This window comes from Rhipicephalus microplus, chromosome X (genome assembly GCF_043290135.1).
Source record: "Rhipicephalus microplus isolate Deutch F79 chromosome X, USDA_Rmic, whole genome shotgun sequence".
Lineage (NCBI taxonomy): Eukaryota > Metazoa > Arthropoda > Arachnida > Ixodida > Ixodidae > Rhipicephalus > Rhipicephalus microplus.
This window is the reverse complement of record NC_134710.1, coordinates 123,505,056-123,523,072: the sequence shown is the minus strand read 5'-3', so window position 1 is coordinate 123,523,072 and position 18,017 is coordinate 123,505,056. Positions and strand designations below refer to the sequence as shown.

The following is an 18,017-nucleotide window of genomic DNA, read 5'->3' as shown; positions in this document are numbered from 1 at the left end:
TTGTTGTGTTGCGCCCCATCTCATCCAATTAAAAGTGCGACTCGAGATCCTTGCCTCATTGGTGGAAATTACCACCAAAGAGGTTAATGGGAGCACATTCTTTGCACGCTATTGGAAATAAAAATGAGAGGAAGTTTTCAGTGAGTGGTTCATAAAGTTTGTGCTCTAGTGTACTTTCATTGGCTCTAACTGTCCAATGGTTGCGATCTCTGAAATACAGCTGTCGATACACTTTGGGACGATCTGGAACAAAGCTTACTTTGTAAACCAAAGCCTATTAGGGGTGCGCGTGATTACGCATGGAACTACAAACAAATCATGCATCTTCACCCTCACTGTTCAGACACCGATATGGACCATGATAATATGGCAAGCAATCGGAATAAAATGACCCTAGTAACTTTGTATGACACCGAAAATATGCAAACCCTCACGATTATGGAGCAAACCTTGGCTGAATTCATCCCTGCGTCAATTACCAGCCATTTGACTTGGCGCACGAACATCATTCAAAGGTAGAGCGAGCCACTGACATGTATTTTGTGCGACGCAGCGACCACTTGACCTGAGAATAATAGCGTTGCGAAGGCGAATCCCCTGTCGCATGCTCTGATCGAAGCAGACGACAAACGCGAGCAGACGACGGCTTGGCCGACCGGCACAGCTTGTGATTGGTTGTGAAGCAATACCCTCTACATCAGCTCACTCCGTGACGTTGCCAAAACACTTCTTTCATCTGGCACGCCTGTCCTGTTCGTCATATCACCCCCCTCGCACATAAGAGAAATTTTTTTCATGCCGTGAAAATAGTGCAAGTACTTTCTAAGAGCTCTCTTACGTGCGGTACAGTTGTCGAAAACAACATGGCGTCGTAAACAGCATATCGGTCGGTGCTACTTTCAGCAAATGCTTCTCGCACGAGTTACTTCAGCGTTTGACCGGATGTGTTGTGATTACAGCAGCTCTTTCAGTGCGTGTGAGCAGTGCGGAAAGCTGTGGCAGTGCAATGATGTACGGTGAAGCGCAGCGAAGCCTGTGCGTCGGTGTGGTTATCAAGCGGGGATCGGCGTCGATGTATCGACGGCAACTAGCACTCGAGAAGCCTGCAATGTGTGTGTGCCGGTAACAGTTCGTTCGCTTGACTTTCCAGTCTCTCAGTTGGGTGCTGTGTGACATTTCGGATTGACAGCGTTTTGACACGTTACTTGAGTGACCCCAAGTACGTACGGAAACGTATGAACTACGCGCTCGGTTCTTGCTTCGCCACTAGTTAGCCCGTACGCTTCTATTTACTTGAGAACAATGTACTGTTCGGGAGTGAAACGATGCTCGTTGTGAACAGCGGTGCTGTGTTGACGTTCCAAGAGTTGTGAACAAGCTGTGCTCGTGTGACCGAAAATTGAAAGACAGCGTTGATAGCTGTTTTGCCCGGCGAAGTTTTGGTGGGGCAGCTTGGCGCTTTTGTTTATTAAGTCGTCACTTCTCCTTTTTGTGATAACCCTAGTCCTAGCGCTGTGATGTGATCAACCAAAACTGCGAGATGCTACATTCTGTTGTGGATCGTGTTACTTTGGAAGCGCGCCTAGACGGTTCTTCGGTAACAACTTGAGAGTTCTATGTGGCAGCGAGAGCCCGTGAACGTCAAACTTCCCTTCGGCCTCCAGAAAAAGCAAAGATTTCACCGGTGCCTTGCTTTGGATGAAGTTGTAGGCCAATATCGCCTAACTACAGGTTTCGGAGTTCGTCTGGCCATCGTTTTTCACGGCACTAGAGCCTTGACAACAGCCGGTCATGGCCAGTTCTTACACTTTATCAATGGACATGCACGCCTGGCCAGCCCTTCATTGCTGTCATTGACAGCTTCCAGTCTGCAGATGCCCTTTGCCTGTTGGCCGTACTTGGTTCCTCATGACACCGACGGCTACTAAATTCTGCCATCGGTGAGTTCACCTTGCAGAACTAAATTTCACCAGTACTATAATTCACGCAGTTCTATAACGTGTGCAAGTTTTTAAGCCCATCAGATGTAATGTTTCTCTATGGTAAGTTGAAGCATGAAAAATATACTACTACTGTTATATACATACATATATTATGGAGCAAATACATAAAAAAATTTTGTGATTTGATACAAGTGAGCTCTTGTTTGATTATGAGGTTGGGCCTGTCGATTGACCACGTTTGATAGTTGGAAAGTTAATGTGAATTTATTTTTCAGAAGCCAGGTTGCACTTAAAAATTTATGTTATTTTGGAAAATTAGTTCTATAGACGATTACCACTGTGCTAGTACTATACTTCAGTAAGACATATATATTGCGGTACGTAAATTTTACATGAGGCTTCAGTTTATTTCAAAGTGATTATAGCAGATTTCGGTCACATTAACGAAGTGATAGCTTCCTCAAATAAGTATTAGAAGTGAGTGCTTTAATGATTGTTTTTAAATATCTCGTTTTTGGATCTTCACAGATCGCAGAGATTGGTTTGTAAGTCCTGTGATTCATCGGTTGAACATTCTGGCACATCAATCCTCATCATTACTTGGAGCACCTGTACAAAAATAGGAAGGACGCGTTCTCCCTAACTATGCAAGCCTATGTCACTGCTGGGACTGTTATCATTCAGCGGATGGGGCGTGGAAGCATGCATGGCAGCCTCATCTGGAAGGACTGCGATCTGCTTGGGAGCTTCGAGCGCAAGAAACTGCCTAACGGCTGGCTGCAAGGTTAGTTTTTCTTTAATACATACGATTACGTGAACACCACTTACTGTGCACAAATTGAAAACCCAAGCATGGTTGCTTTCAGTGGATACCTGTAATATTCTTACACATAATTCTTATTCAACATTTATAGAACTAAATTGCAAGATAATTGAGAATGTTGAAAGCTGAAAGCCTGCAGCTTATGAATGAAACTCCAATAATCTGAGGCTCAAAAGCTTGTGCTTTGAAACAAGCACAAATACTTTGATTCCTTATTGAGCTCTCGAGCTTGTGACTCCCTCTGTGGATCAAGTGCTCTGGAAGAAAATAGCAAGTGGGTGAAAATTGCCTGGCTGTTCACAACTTGTAAGGAGAAAGACCTATTGAAGAAGCTTCAGATGACATAGGGCCAGTAACTGTATCTTTTACCTAAAGTAGCTTTTTCTCTCTCAGTGCTGTTGCTTATGTTTCAGCCGAACATGTTCACCACGATTGCATAGTAATATATATTTTTCTACAAATTGTACCTGACCTAAGTATGCATTGTTGATCTCTAAAGGTGGCGTTCAGTCTGTTTCAAAGCCATGGCTTCTCATTTCTCTGTCTGTGGCTAGCCTATTTCAGCAGCACAGCGATGCAGCTTGCACACATGCAATCCAAGTCATGGAGCGCTCCTTTGGTGTTCTGTGCAGGACGCAGCATATCCATCCGGCAAGACACTGGTATCAACAATAATGGTGAGTGTTGGTGGCATCTGTAGGAGCCCGTTGTGTTTGTTGCGTATGATTATTTCCCCTGATGAAGTGCATTTTTGAAAGGTTTCCTTCATTTAGAATAATAGATGTCAGCAACAAGCACACTCATAATCCACAAGTTCTTTGTGTCTTCTAGACTGCCCATTTGCTCCTATACGCAGTACGGTGAGCTGGCTATGTTAGACAGCCTTAAAGTTAGGAACATTGGCTGTTGCGTTGTAATGCAGTCTAACTTGTATTTCTTAGTGAACTTATTTGTGGTCTGCTTCTCGCACCTAGTGTAAAGTCAAAATAGAAGAAACTTTATTGGCTTTTTATGCCTGGCAGAAGTTTCATGCCTTCATCTATAACATTGTAGTTTTGCTCTTGTATCATAATAAATATATTTTCAGTCTTCACTGTTTGTGTGTGTGTGTGTGTGTTGAGGCTTGTCATTGGCTTCTGAAAATACAATATCTGTAAATATGAGCACATAATTGACAACTATACACTCTTGCATGTAGCATGGTTGTAACAACGATCTGTATTTTTCTAAGTTCCAGCAGTAACAAGGGGTTCGGTGCTCCACGGTCATGTACAGTGTATCAAGAACAGAGCACAGAAGACCAACAAGTATAAAGGGACTGCCAGTGACTGTTCTCCTGCTCAAAGTTTACAACAGCAGAAAGAGCACATTGTGATGTCAGGAGCAGCTGCTGCTTAACTTCTTAGCAGTACATTATTCAGCAGTTCATTTGCTTGCATTCGAAATTATTTAAATTTTGCATGGAAGATACCAAACTATGACTCAAATTTAAAGGCTGCTGTAGTGTTAGTGGGCAAATATTTTTAAGCTGAAGTTTTTAACATGTGTGTTAAGTGCCTGCGTGCCTCTACATTTACATGCCGGAAATCACAGCATCCATGGTCGCCAATGGTAACTGTGTCTGCATTCTTTGTAGTACAAGAAGTAAAGCCATGGATGCAGTAATCATGTACTTAGTCGATGTAATCCTTCAGTGTACACTCATTTGTATAGCACCAATGATGCCATGAGTGTATAAGCTCTGGGAAGTGAACCTATGTGGATTATTTTATTTGGAAGGAAGTAGATCATCACTACTCCTAGTATATCTTAACACAAGATTTAAGTGCTTGGGTATTATCCCACTGCCTGTCCGTCCTTCAACAGTCTACTTATCTACTGTGTAAGTGTAACTTTTTAAATGTATACTTTGCTCGGATAGGTTTGTTCATAATGTAATGCAAGTGACTTATCATCTATGCAGCTCTACTCAGACTAGAAATAAAAGTACTTATTTTTATATGTAGCTATACCATGCATTCACTTGTGTTTTTCTAGGTGCCTGTACAATTGTTTAGCCCTACAAAAGTGCTGGTATACTCTAATATTGAATCTGGCATCTTAAAATAGTTTGTTAGTGGAAGTAAGAATGTGTTTACAATCAATATTACTATCCTCAGATGAACTGTGAAAACTCTGTGTAAATTTATTTACATTTTTTTTAACTTTGTGAAGGCAAATGTTGTTATGTTCTTTCATTGTGGTCCCTGTTTCATGCAAATGACACATAACTACTTTGCAGTGGCATAGTATTAGTTGTTATTTTACACATATGTGCTGAGCAACATCGCAGTTGAGGCCAGCAGCAAGACATACATGCAGTGCACTGGAGCATCACCTCACATAGTGTACAGTCTTTGCCCACCAGTAAACTCAATATTTTTCAAGCAGACTAATAGACAGCTGTATGGGAACTGTGTTGATGTGCAAACTTTGAAGTCTTCTTGAGGAGTGTTTTTCATCATTTTTGTCCAAGTGAAGTAGCTATTCAAGGCCACAACTGGTGGGAATGTGGTGGTTTCCTCTCTCCAAAAGCACTCTTACCAGCTGCCTTAATGTTAGCATGGGGTGAATTCACGAACTGGAAAAATAATTGGTCTTTGTTTTTTTGGCCGAAAGAGTCGCTTCCACCGTTGAGCCACCACGACGCGCCAGAATAGAAACTTTTAGCTAAATAAAGTTGATTCTACTTTTAAAAGTGTTTTGGGAAAACGAAATGGCACCTATAGCTGTCAATATAAACACTGTTTGCACCAAGGAGCTTAGTAGCTTATAATTGTATTATTCATGTTTTGTCTAGAATTTACTCGTGCTGTGCCAACTTTCAGCCCAAGTGTCCTAACATGCTTTGTTAGTGGGTTGTGAATGAGCCAAGCTATGTAAATAAACAGAGTGATATTGCAGACATGTACAAAATATTGATGCACAGCCCTTTTCTTTAGCATGACATTGTCAAGGGCTTTATTCTTGTGTTCTTTATAAAAACTGCTTGTCACTGGGCAGCAGCAGAAAACTATGCATCAAGCTTTTGCGAGATAATTCGAGAAACACCGTGTTCAGACATAACAGTGCCGGTGGATATCTCTCATAAGTTACTTTCTGTAGTATATTCAAAATGTGTATTAGAATTGTTGTTTTATAGCCATTCATTTTAATATTTACACCTGAGTGTATGTATGTATGTATGTATGGGTGTACATATGTATATGTGTGTGTGCGTATATGTATGTATGTATGTATGTATGTATGTATGTATGTATGTATGTATGTATGTATGTATGTATGTATGTATGTATGTATGTATGTATGTATGAATGTATGTATGTATGTATGTATGTATGTATGTATGTATGTATGTATGTATGTATGTATGTATGTATGTATGTATGTATGTATGTATGTATGTATGTATGTATGTATGTATGTATGTATGTATGTATGTATGTATGTATGTATGTATGTACGTATCTTTTAAATGAGAATCCGTTTATCATTGGTGAGTAAGTTTGGTAATGATTTGGCTGAATTTGTTTCTAGTTATTTCTCTTTTGAGCCATTATACATTTCAATTTGTTTTGTACTGCATGAAAATAAATGTAACCTTACACAGAATATGTGTGTTCGAAGAAGTTTCATTTACCAACCTACTCATGGGCAAGAAATTGGGTAAAATGAAACGAACCTGCGAAGATTAGTTTCGAGCATAGCTACTCTACATGGCATATCTCGCACACATTGCGTTGGTTGAATATGTCGATTTCAACCTTTCAATTTTAATCAGAATAAGCAAGCTATCACCCGTGGTTGTATATGTGTGTGATATTTATGCATACTGTGATACCGGTTCGCAATTACAATTAAGGTCACAAACCTAGTCAAGCTGAATACACGATTTTTGTCCATGCACCTTTCATCTGCACTGGAACTGTTGTTAATAAAAAATAAACTTCAGTTTAGAAATTTATTTTAGTAGCCAAAAGCACGGTATCTCTTTATCACACAAATCAAATTGCCATTGTTCTGTTCCATTTTGGACAATACGGGACCCTCTCAGCAGAACTCGATTAACTGCTATAGTTCATTTAAACCATTGACAGTGACATTACACTGAAGCATGCAGCATGACAAATAGCGGGAGAGAAGACACAAACTAATCACTCTGTTTGTATTAGCTCTAACTGTCCGTGCTCTTTGGTCTTGCTGCATGTGATGATGCCCACCAAATTAGCACGAAAGCGTGTCCCTACAAAGGCAGTCAACTTGGCTGCAAGCAGTTAGCTCACTGCATGTGTAGATTTTCTTCAAAACACCGTGACGACTGATTGCTGGTCGAATATCCAAACACGTGAAAAGTAATATACCAGGTATGATATTGGTATTTCAGCACTGGACACTTTTGCGATAAGAGAGGATGGAGGAGAAAATTATGAATCCTGAATTGTTTAATTTTTGAAGGAGCACAGTACAGCGCTTTTGGGTCAAAAGGGGAATGAAAGAAGCAAGTGCGAAAGCCTACTTCTCAAAAACTTAGTACCCGCCACCACGCATAATGTCAGGCCGGGCAACCTCTTGAAAAAAAAAGTGCTCAGTGACTCTGCGAATCGAACCAAGTACCTCCTAGATTGTAGTTGAGCGCTGTAACCGCTCGTCCACTGCAGCAGTGCTTGTGTTCGCCTTATTGCTGATATATCGTCATTCCTTCGAATGAAGCCAAATGCAAAAACGTCCCGTGAAACTTTCTCAAAAATAGAAAAAATAGTTAGAATGCGTTTTCCCAAGGTAACTAGAAGATAGAAACCGCCACGTGTGATTGTATAACCGTGCGCTATTTATTCTTGTACATTACTGTCATGACGTTGGGATAGCCGGCTCTAACGTACGCTACCTTCTCATAGTTTTCCAAATATAGATAAGAAAATAAAAATATATATCGGCCTGTGACAACGCTAATCAACTATTATGAGTTCACTGTCACTAGTGTCACTTTCACTAGATGAATGCTCAGTTTGCTTTCATTATCGTTATTTAGGAAAGTTTTGGCTCATTAACTCAACTCTCTTAATTAGCATTGATTCTCACACCTAAGGACAGTCACACTTCATCTCGCTTTCTGAGTGGCTGTCACTCTCATATAACGCGTACTCCACTTTTTTATGCTCTCCGAGCATCTGACCCTGTTTTCCGGAGACTTTCCCTGACGTCTGCTGGGCCAGAAAATTGTCTTTATTATCTATCAATTTCAAGCTTTCGCGAAGCCGAAACGAGAGTCTCTCTCTCTTTTCATCCTTTTCGCACGTGTGATAACGTCTCTCGACCTCAAGACTCGTATACACGTCCCTTGCTTTGCGCACTCAAACAACGCTGGGCGAAATATTTGCGCCGTGTTTTGTGAAAAGCATTAGCACTGAGACACCTCCCGACGAGTCTCCATCATTTTACGTAGACATATACCTAAGCGTAAGCGTATGCACGTTCTCGCATTCCGGCTTTATAAAAATGCTGCGGTGCATGGAACCAGCGAAATTGCGCTCACAATTTCATTTGATTACTGCTGTTATCTATTTTGGCACAATTCGTCTGCAGGCACCAAAGTCGCTCATGTGTCTTGTAATAAGAATATTGTAACAAAGGCTACCTTTGACTATAGGTACAAAACACCCTTACGTTCACCGCTATACCGTGCTAGATTGCACCGAATTAGTTAAGTAGCAGCGCAGCTTCAATGAAATGTAAGGTAACTGGTCGCGTTAAATAGGGGAAGACATTCGAGGCACATTTTCAAACATTGCATGCATCGATTTATGTGTGGTTTCATTTATGTGGTACACCTGGAGTGTTGTTTACTTGTACTTGGCGAGATAGTGCATGGATTGCTCGATGACTTAAGGCCATCGAGCAATTTCGTTTTTAGCTACAGTCGTTGATGAAAGGCGAGTGCTTGGCTTTGCACAGCCCGCCAAAACGCCTATTACAACGTACGCGGCATCCCGTAAGCGCTGTAGCAGACGCTCGCGGAACTGAAACTTAGATGCAGCAAATCATTGGCTGTCATCGTATACTCTCGATGCTAGACGCTTTGCGTGCTACCTTGATATTATCGGCACACACTTCTTTCTTTCCTTGTCGTTTCATCAGCTATCGTGTGTCCTCCTTGCCCTCTTAAGTGCCGAATAAGTTAAATTCATACCCGCGCTATAGTAATCCCTCCAGATAAGAGAACTTTTGGCTAAGAAAATGCGTAGCCAAAGAGAAAGCTTTGTGAATTCGGCCCCTGTTAATTTTTGGGTACCGTTCTGTATCATTCTTTTTTTTCAATGCAGAATTTCGTGATAGGGAGTAGCCGAGGCAATATGCACCCCAACCTCTCCACAACAAAACAATCAAAACAGAACAGAACAGCAACTGTGTCGACTAGGGCATTCAGCTCCTATCCTTCTATTCTCAACCGCAAATCTGAAGTAATGCTTTCGTTGCTGCACCTATTTACCGGAAAAACACCGTCGTCGCCCTCAAACCATATTGGAGGATCTTCGTAACTGACGTTATCAGCGGCCTCACCTCCACAGGTCACTTGCTTCAGTTTTCCGGGAGTGGACTTGAAGAACAATGACCAGGCTGCCTTAAAGGTGCACGTGGGCTTGGTGACCAGTAGCGCTTAGGCGATGGTCACCGTGACCGATGTTCGCGTAGAGGTGGTGAGTTCTGGCGCGTGCACAAGTACTCCTGAATCTCCGCTGGTCGTTCGCGTTTTCGGGGGCACGGGGCATACGATGGGAAGCCTCTTAATCCAGCTTGTCGGTAATGGCAGAATCTGTACAGATGGGCCGCTTCTACACAATGGAAACACAGAGGCCTGCGGTCGTGATCATGCCAGACGTCGCTTTTCCTGGGCCTGTGCTTCACATAGCGATGTATGCTGCGTGCTCCTGGGGGCAGATAGGTAGCCGTTGGTTCCCGTAGACGAGGTGCCCTGGGTGCTGCAGGTGGGAGAGAAGCCGCAGCCATCGCAACTGCTGCATTGCTGTGTACCGTGGGTTGTCTGATAACCTCAGAGTATGTTCGGATAGGTCGAACCGGCTGCAGCTCACGCTCTAGCTCTTGTATCACCTGCCTCAGTTCGTCACGAACAACGTCCGTAACGGATAGTGCAGTTGGAGTCTGGGGCATTTGCAGTCTGCTCAGTTCTTCTCTAATAACTGATCTAATGAGCTCTCGCAGGGCTTCAACGTCGTTTCGCACGCTTCCGGAAAATACCTGTGCAGATGCGCAGTTAAGATTCCGGTTGTACTGCCAAACACGCTGTTTCAGTGTTTTTTCGATTACTGTCGCTTCCGAGTAAAACTCAGCAACTTTGCTTGGAGGGTTGCGGACGAGAACGGCGAACAGCTCTTGCTTCGCTCCGCGCATTAGATGGCGCACCTTCTTATCCTCAGCCATGTTGTAATCTGCACGCTTGAACAGACGGACCATGTCCTCAATGTACATAGCAGCACTCTCGTTCGTGAGCTGGTTCCTCGATTGAAGAGCAGCCTCCGCCTTTTCTTTCCGGTCTGTGTTCGCGAACGTAGCCACCGCTTGTCGTCGAAATACCTCCCAGGTAGACAACGAGGTTTCATGGTTCTCAAACCATGTCTTTGCGAAGTCTTCCAGGGCGAAGTATACGCGACGGAGCTTGTCTCTTTCGTCCCATCCATTCAAGCTTGCCACCCTCTCGAACAGGTCCAACCAATCTTCAACATCCTCGTACGAGTCACCGTGGAATACTGGCGGCTGGTGCGGTTGGCCAATGAACACTTGTGCCGGTGTTACCTGGCTAGTCATAGTGGTGGCATCCATCGTTTGAATTCCTCTTAGTGTGAAGTGAAGAGGACCAAACTCAGGTGAGTCACCTCGAAGACGGCGACTTACCCTCTGGTGTACAGGAGTCACTTCCACGGGGTTGATACGCTGGTCGTCGGGGCTACGCTGTCTTGAGCTCGTGGGGCTTCGATTCATACCCCGCACCTCCACCAGAAATGTAGCGATGCTGAGGCAGACAGGCTAAAAAAACAAGCGTCTTTCTTAGGGCGAACTTGTGCCCACGAGTCTAATGAATATGCTCGTCGATGCCCGAGTAGTTGAGTTGCATAGATCCAACTGTCTTCCTCTTCCTCGTAGCCAGAGCGCACGAGCACTGGATGCATGCCAGCTGGGTCTTGCCTGGTGCTTGCTCGTGTCAGGATGATTGCGGCAGGCTACTTGAACGTAGCCAGCATGTCGCGGCAATATATATATATATATATATATATATATATATATATATATATATATATATATATATATATATATATATATATATATATATATATATAAGAAGTGTATATATATATATACACTTCTTACATATATACACATATATATTATATATATATATATATATATATATATATATATATATATATATATATATATACATATACATATACAGTTACATATATATATATAGTGTATATATATATATACACTAAGAAGTGTATATATATATATATATATATATATATTGTAAGAATTCATTGGACTTTTTCTTCCACATCTGTCACTAACCATCATCAGTCTTCGCTTCGTCCTTCTTCATCATCGGTGCCATTTTGCTGTTGCTTGAATAAAGCATCAGCTGTACCGTGGTATTTCAAGTGGTGGAAGGTGCTTTCCGATCTCTTCGACCTCTCTTCATCCAAAGCCAGCTCCTGGAGCTTCATTCGGGACGTCGCTTACGCCAGCTGAGCACCATGACGCAAGAGCAAGCCCAACCGAACCACCCGCCGCCAACCCCAGCCCGGTCAACAACCCTCCTCGGGAGCCTCCAATTTTCTCCGGTCCGCCTGGCGAAGATGTCGAAGACTGGTTCGACAACTATGACTGCGTAGGTGTCTACAACAACTGGAACGAGGCATCGAAATTAGTTCGCGTCCAGTTTTATGTATCTCAGGTTGCTAAGACATGGTTCCAAAATCTAGAGAGCGACTTCCGCGACTGGTCTTCCTTAAAGAGCAGCTCCGACGTATATTCGGTATACCGACCGTCCGTTGAAAAGTTGCTCGAAAAAAACTGGCAGAACGCGTTCAACATTGCGGTGACCCCATACACTTCTTATATTGAGGATGTGCTTGCGCTTTGCCGCCGCATCAACGACGCCATGCCAGAAACTGATCGTGTCCGGCACCTTCTGAAGGGTATCGGAGCTACCGCTTCCAACGCCCTCGCCGCGCACAACCCTTCGACGGTTTCCAACGTCGTCTCTGTATGCCAGCGGCTTGATACCTTGCAGTCAATCCGCTTGCGACCCGACTTACTTGAGAACCCCCTGGCAAACAGTATGGAGCTTCAATCCATCATTCGAGCCATAAGTCGTAAGGAGTTGCAAGCCTACAGTGTACCTCCTTCTAAAGAACGTTCCCGCTCAGCCCGTCTCTAGCAATCTGCGTGGCATTATAGGGAAGAAATGTCAGTATTTCAAAGCACCCACCACGCTCCACCTTGCCCCCAACCCGCTTCGTACGCACAGATCGCTTCAATGCAACCCTCGCCATCTCAAGTACCACCGCCTGTGCCTGATCACGACCATCTCGCACTTCTAGTCGCCGTCCACCGAACCCTACCTACCATTCTTCTTGGTGGGCCCCACGGCCTATTGGCTACTACTGTGAAATTCGAGGACACATTTCCCGGTTCTGCCGACGTCGGCAGCAAGATGAACGCCGTAGTTATGCCCCTTTTGAACGTGACGACACATGTGCTCGAGGTTACTACCGTTATGCCGACAGTCCGTCCAACCACCGATCACCGTCTCCTGTGTACATTTCCAACACGACCAACAATACACGTGCCTCCTGACCACGCTCCCCTTCGCCACTCCGACGCTCTGTTTCACCACTTCGGCTTGTTTCTCAACTGTCTGCTCAGCGATCGGAAAACTAAACAGTGCAGTTTTTGGAGGGAAAACTGGATCGCGGCGAAATGACCCAAGTCCTCCTGAACGACCGTCAAACATGTTATTGGTGACTGTGCAAGGTGTGCGGGTGTTGGCTTTGATGGACACGGGAGCAACTATTTCAGTTATGCGTGCCGACTTGCGTTCTCGATTGCAGAAAGTGAAGACGCCCTACCTTGGATCATCTTTGATTGGGGCCAATGGAGCAATAATTAGACCATTGGCCCAATGTACAGCGCGTGTTTTCATTGATGGTATTCGTCATCACATCACTTTCGCTGCCTTAATTTCATGTGCTCATGAACTATTTTTAGGTTGGGACTTTCTCTCATCAGCATCTGCATTAGTTTCTTGCCGCTAACGTGTAGTCGAGATGACCGAGACCGATCACTGCAGTGATAGCATCGACGAGAAAACATTGCGTTTTTTCTCAGTTTCCGATTCCGTACTGCTCCCGGGTCAGAAGCAACTCATCCCCATCACTTCTCCGAATATTGCCGATGGTGACGTCCTTATCACCCCTTCCAGCCACTTTCTAGCTCGCGGCGTTGTACTCCCCTCCAGCCTGGTGTTGCTCAAAGATAGTGCTGCGATAATCCTTGTTCTGAACCCTACCCCGGAGCCTGTCCTCCTACCCCTAGGTTTTGCGGTGTCCTTTTATGTGGATACCCAACCGGTATTCTTGGTCTCTCTTGACGCCTTGCCAGCTCAGTCACAACAGGCCCAGTCTTTTACTTCCTCCTCCTTTGCTCCCGGAATAAATCCTGACCTTTCTGCTTCTCAACGTGAGGCGTTGCTAAAATTGCTAACGAAACACTCGGCCTCCTTCGACGCCAATGTTTCGGCACTAGGACAGACCACAGTTGCGCATCATCGCATCGACACTGAAGGACAGACTGTTGTACGCCGTCGTCCCTACCGGGTTTTCTTGGTTGAGCGCAAAATCGTCGAAGAGAACGTGACTGATATGTTAAAAAGAAACATCATACGACCCTCTACCAGTTATTGGTCTTCACCCGTTGGGTTGGTACGAAAGAAGGATGGATCGGTACGATTTTGTGTTAATTACCGCGCGCTCAACAAGATTACCCGAAAGGATGTATATCTGATGCCCCGTATAGATGATGCACTTGACTCACTGCAAGGCACCCAATACATCTCCACCCTTGACCTTCAGTCCGGATATTGGCAAATTCTAATGGACGAAGCAGACAAAAAAAAAAAGACCGCCCTTTCTACACCGGACGGTCTTAACGAGTTTTACGTAATGCCATTCGGCCTTTGTAATGCTCCCGCCACATTTTGAAAGGATGATCGACACTGTTCTTCGTGGTCTCAAGTGGAAAACTTGTTTATGCTACCTCGATGATATCGTCGTGATTCCTTCCACTTTTGCTGACCATCTGCAACGCCTAGATCAAGTGGTCACATGTCTCTCCAATGCAGGACTTCAACTAAACACTAAGAAGTGCCATTTCGGCAACACAGCTGTAAACACAGCTTTTATAACACAGCTTTTTTAAGCTCTGGGACATATCGTTAGTAAAGATGGCATCCAGCCCGATCCGAACAAAATTTCCGATGTCCTCAATTTTCCGCACCCCTTTCGTTCCAAGAACTACGCAGTTTCATTGGACTCGCATCGTACTTTCGTCGCTTCATTCGCAACTTTGCCACCATTGCCACTCCTATTCACAAGCTCCTTGGTAGTACTGGTTCCTTCGATTGAAATGATCAATGCGAAGCCTCATTTCAAGAACTCAAGCACGCACTCACTTCCCCACCGGTGCTTTGTTAATTCGATGACAAGGTACTTACGTTATTACACACTGACGCTAGTGGACAAGGAATCGGTGCCGTACTCCCCTAGCGCGACGATGCCTTTCGCGAAAAAGCTGTCGCGTACGCAAACTGCACTCTGACATCTGCAGAGAAGAGGTACTCAATAACCGAACAAGAGTGCTTGGCTGTTGTTTGGTCCATCCAAAAATTTCGTCCGTATCTACATGGTCGACATTTTACTGTTGTGACAGACCACCATGCTCTTTGCTGGTTGTCCACAATTAAAAACTTGTCGGGACGACTTGGCCACTAGATTCTCCGGTTGCAATCTTATGACTTTGACGTCATCTACAAGACTGGAAGACAACATCAAGATGCCGACGCTTTGTCACGATGCCCTTTGCCGCAGTTTTCGGCGCACGTCACATCCCCTTGTCAAATTGGCTATACAGAGGACGCCTCGTCGATATCAGCCATTTCTTCCCTACCTTCATCCACACGTCCATCAGTACTTACTACTCACCAGCGAGCCGATTCTTACTGCACTGACATCATCGGTCGGCTTACCGGCGCTTCATTTTCCCCAAATGCCAGGCTCCGGAAACAACTCCGACTATTCAAGTTGGAGGATGATGCGCTCTACCGATACATTTTCCTCCCGGAAGGTCATAGATGGGTTCCCGTCGTACCACACACACTACGCACTGAAGTTCTGCACGCTTCCCACTACGACCCAACGTCAGGCCCCTTGGGTTACTACAAAACCTATGAGCGCATTCGCAGTCGATTCTTCTGGCCAGATCTTTGCACGACGGTAGCTAAGTATATTGCCTCATGCGCACTTTGCCAACACCGCAAGCGGCCCACTACTGCTCTAGTCGGGACCCTAAAACCACTTCCTTGCCCAGCAGAGCTGTTCTCTGTCGTCGGAATTGACCTTTTCGGGCCCCTTCCAACTACAACAGACGGCAAGAGATGGATCGTCACGGTGGTTGATCACTTCACCCGGTACGCTGAGACGGCCTCGATCACGTCAGGAACTGCTTCCGAAGTAGCAACTTTCTTCTTGAATGCTATTTACCTACGCCACGGCGCCCCTCGTATTCTTTTGAGCGACCGGGGCAAGGTATTTCTTTCAAGCACGCTCAGTGAAGGTCTTCAAGCATCGAAAACCGTTCATAAAACAACGTCTAGCTATCACCCACAAACCAATGGCTTAACTGAAACATTTCATCGCACGCTGCGTGACATGCTATTTATGTATATTCGACCGGACCATCGCAATTGGGATGCCATACTTCCCTTTGTCACGTATGCATATAATACATCAGTTGAACGAATTACATGCTATTTTCCATTTTTCCTAGTATACCGGCACCAACTGACATCACCACTCGACGTTTCATTCTTTTCTGGCCCCGTCAACTCTTCACCATTCGTTTGCGACCAGTTTCTGCCCCGTGTTGCTCAATGCCGTCGTCTTGCCCGTGTAAACACCGAAGCTAGCCAAGAAGATCGCAAACATCGTCACGATGCCACTCACCGCGTCGTTCTCTACCGCCCTGGTGACGATGTACTTCTGTGGACTCTTGCGCGAACGCCTGGTTTATGCAAGAAGCTTGAGTCACGCTATCTTGGCCCATACAAAGTTGTCGAACAGATCTCACCGGTCAACTACCGTGTGACACCTGTTCATGTCCCCCCTGACCAACGCTGTCGCGGGACAGAGATTGCGCACGTTTCGCGTCGCAAGCCCTATCGTATGCGTTCCACAGCGTAATTCGCGGCCAGGCTGGCCGCTTCCGTCGGTGGGGGAAATTAGTGTAAGAATTCATTGGACTTCATCTTCCTCATCTGTCAATAACAATCATCAGTCATCGCTTCGTTCTTCTTCGTGTCATTGGCGCCATCTTGTTGTTGCTTGAATAAAGCGTCAGCTGAGCCGTGGTATTTGATTATATATATATATATATATATATATATATATATATATATATATATATATATATATATATATATATATATATATATATATATATATATATATATATACATATATATATATCCGTGTTTTGACACAATAATAATGAGATCCAACAAACAATAATGTCAAGGAATGTATAGGGGAAGTTATTAGAACCAATGTAATGTAAATACGAAGAAAGGAAAGTGGGTGAGAAAATTGCTGCTCACGGCAAGTTATTTTTTCACCCACCTTTTTTTCTTCTCATTTACATTACATTAGTTCTAATGACTTCCCCTATACATTCCTTGGCATTATTGTCTGTTGGATCTCATATATATATATATATATATATATATATATATATATATATATATATATATATATACGTGTGATGTCCGTTTGAACGCGAGGAGGGAAAAAAAGAAACATGCGGAACACGGTTATGCGGAAGAAGAGGTAGCTCAGCAGTTTTCAGACCAGCTGGCTACCCTGTCCCCAGATGGACATGCTGCGGCATCCATTGTGACCTTTGCTCGAACTAAGGTGACACCTTATGGGTGGCTTCAGTATTTTGTGAGGCTCCATTTCATAAATGTTTTAATGATTTCTGATATTAATTAAGTCTGTTGAAATAACCGAGAGTAGCGATTATAGCATCAACTCTTGAAGAATACTTCGCGACCAAAGTAAAAAAAAATACATAAAAGAGCACGTGCATTACGACACGAGTGGCACTCCGCTCACGCACGCTGCCAGCACTTCTCCGCTGTAAAAAGCAAAAAAAAAAAAAACCCACTGGCCACAGCATGCTCCACTGTGAGACAAAATGTTGAGTGACACCTACATGGCGTTACACAAATAAAGTTAAAAAGCCTTTCTTGGGCGTTCCATTTTGGGCCGGTATTTTGTGGCGATGCGTTATTCTCGAGTCATCAATGTTCTTTAAATAACTCAATGTGCGATATGCATCGTCAGCCTCTTCGAATTTTTCGCTTCGGTGAGGAAACACTGCAGAATGGCCCACGCTGGACTGGGATTGACTTCCCGCATTGGGAAAGAGACGGATGCTGCAATATGAGAGCGCGCAAGCCAGCACATCTTTGCTTGTCCTTCCTGCTCCACCACGGGCATCCGAGCCCCACAACTAGTGATTTTACATGAAAGTTGACGGTTGGCTCATCAACGACGAGAGCAATCTTGCGCGTGACGACGGGGATTTGTGGTGGCTACTGTAGCAGTAAGCCTAATTAAGTCGGGGATTACGCACCTATTTTCCCGCAACCCAGTGGCTCGTCCCTCCATGCTCGGCCACTGTAGTATACACTTTACTCGATTCCTTATATGTAGCTGTCCGCTCTCCACATCATGCCTAGAAAACGTTATCATTAAAAGTGAACTCAATTAGCTATGACTAATTACTGTTGCGAGAGCAGCGTAAATAAAAAAAGAAGATTCACCCGATAAACAGAAATTATTATGACCCGAGCAAAAGCC

The 18,017-nt window shown here is 44.3% G+C and overlaps 1 protein-coding gene across 2 annotated transcripts; it reads left to right on the top strand.

Moving 5' to 3' along the window:
- Positions 1-700: 700 nt before the first annotated feature.
- On the top strand, positions 701-6,765 carry LOC142775728 (uncharacterized). Of its 2 annotated transcripts, none has more exons than XM_075877565.1 (4): positions 701-1,940; positions 2,472-2,727; positions 3,321-3,443; positions 4,004-6,765. In XM_075877565.1, exons 2-4 carry the CDS (start codon positions 2,589-2,591, stop codon positions 4,162-4,164), a joined length of 423 nt encoding a protein of 140 aa, XP_075733680.1. In that variant the 5' UTR covers positions 701-1,940; positions 2,472-2,588; the 3' UTR covers positions 4,165-6,765. The 2 variants fall into 2 exon arrangements, with proteins under 2 accessions (XP_075733680.1, XP_075733678.1); XM_075877563.1 differs by having other exon boundaries at positions 705-1,940; positions 3,998-6,765.
- Positions 6,766-18,017: the final 11,252 nt, after the last annotated feature.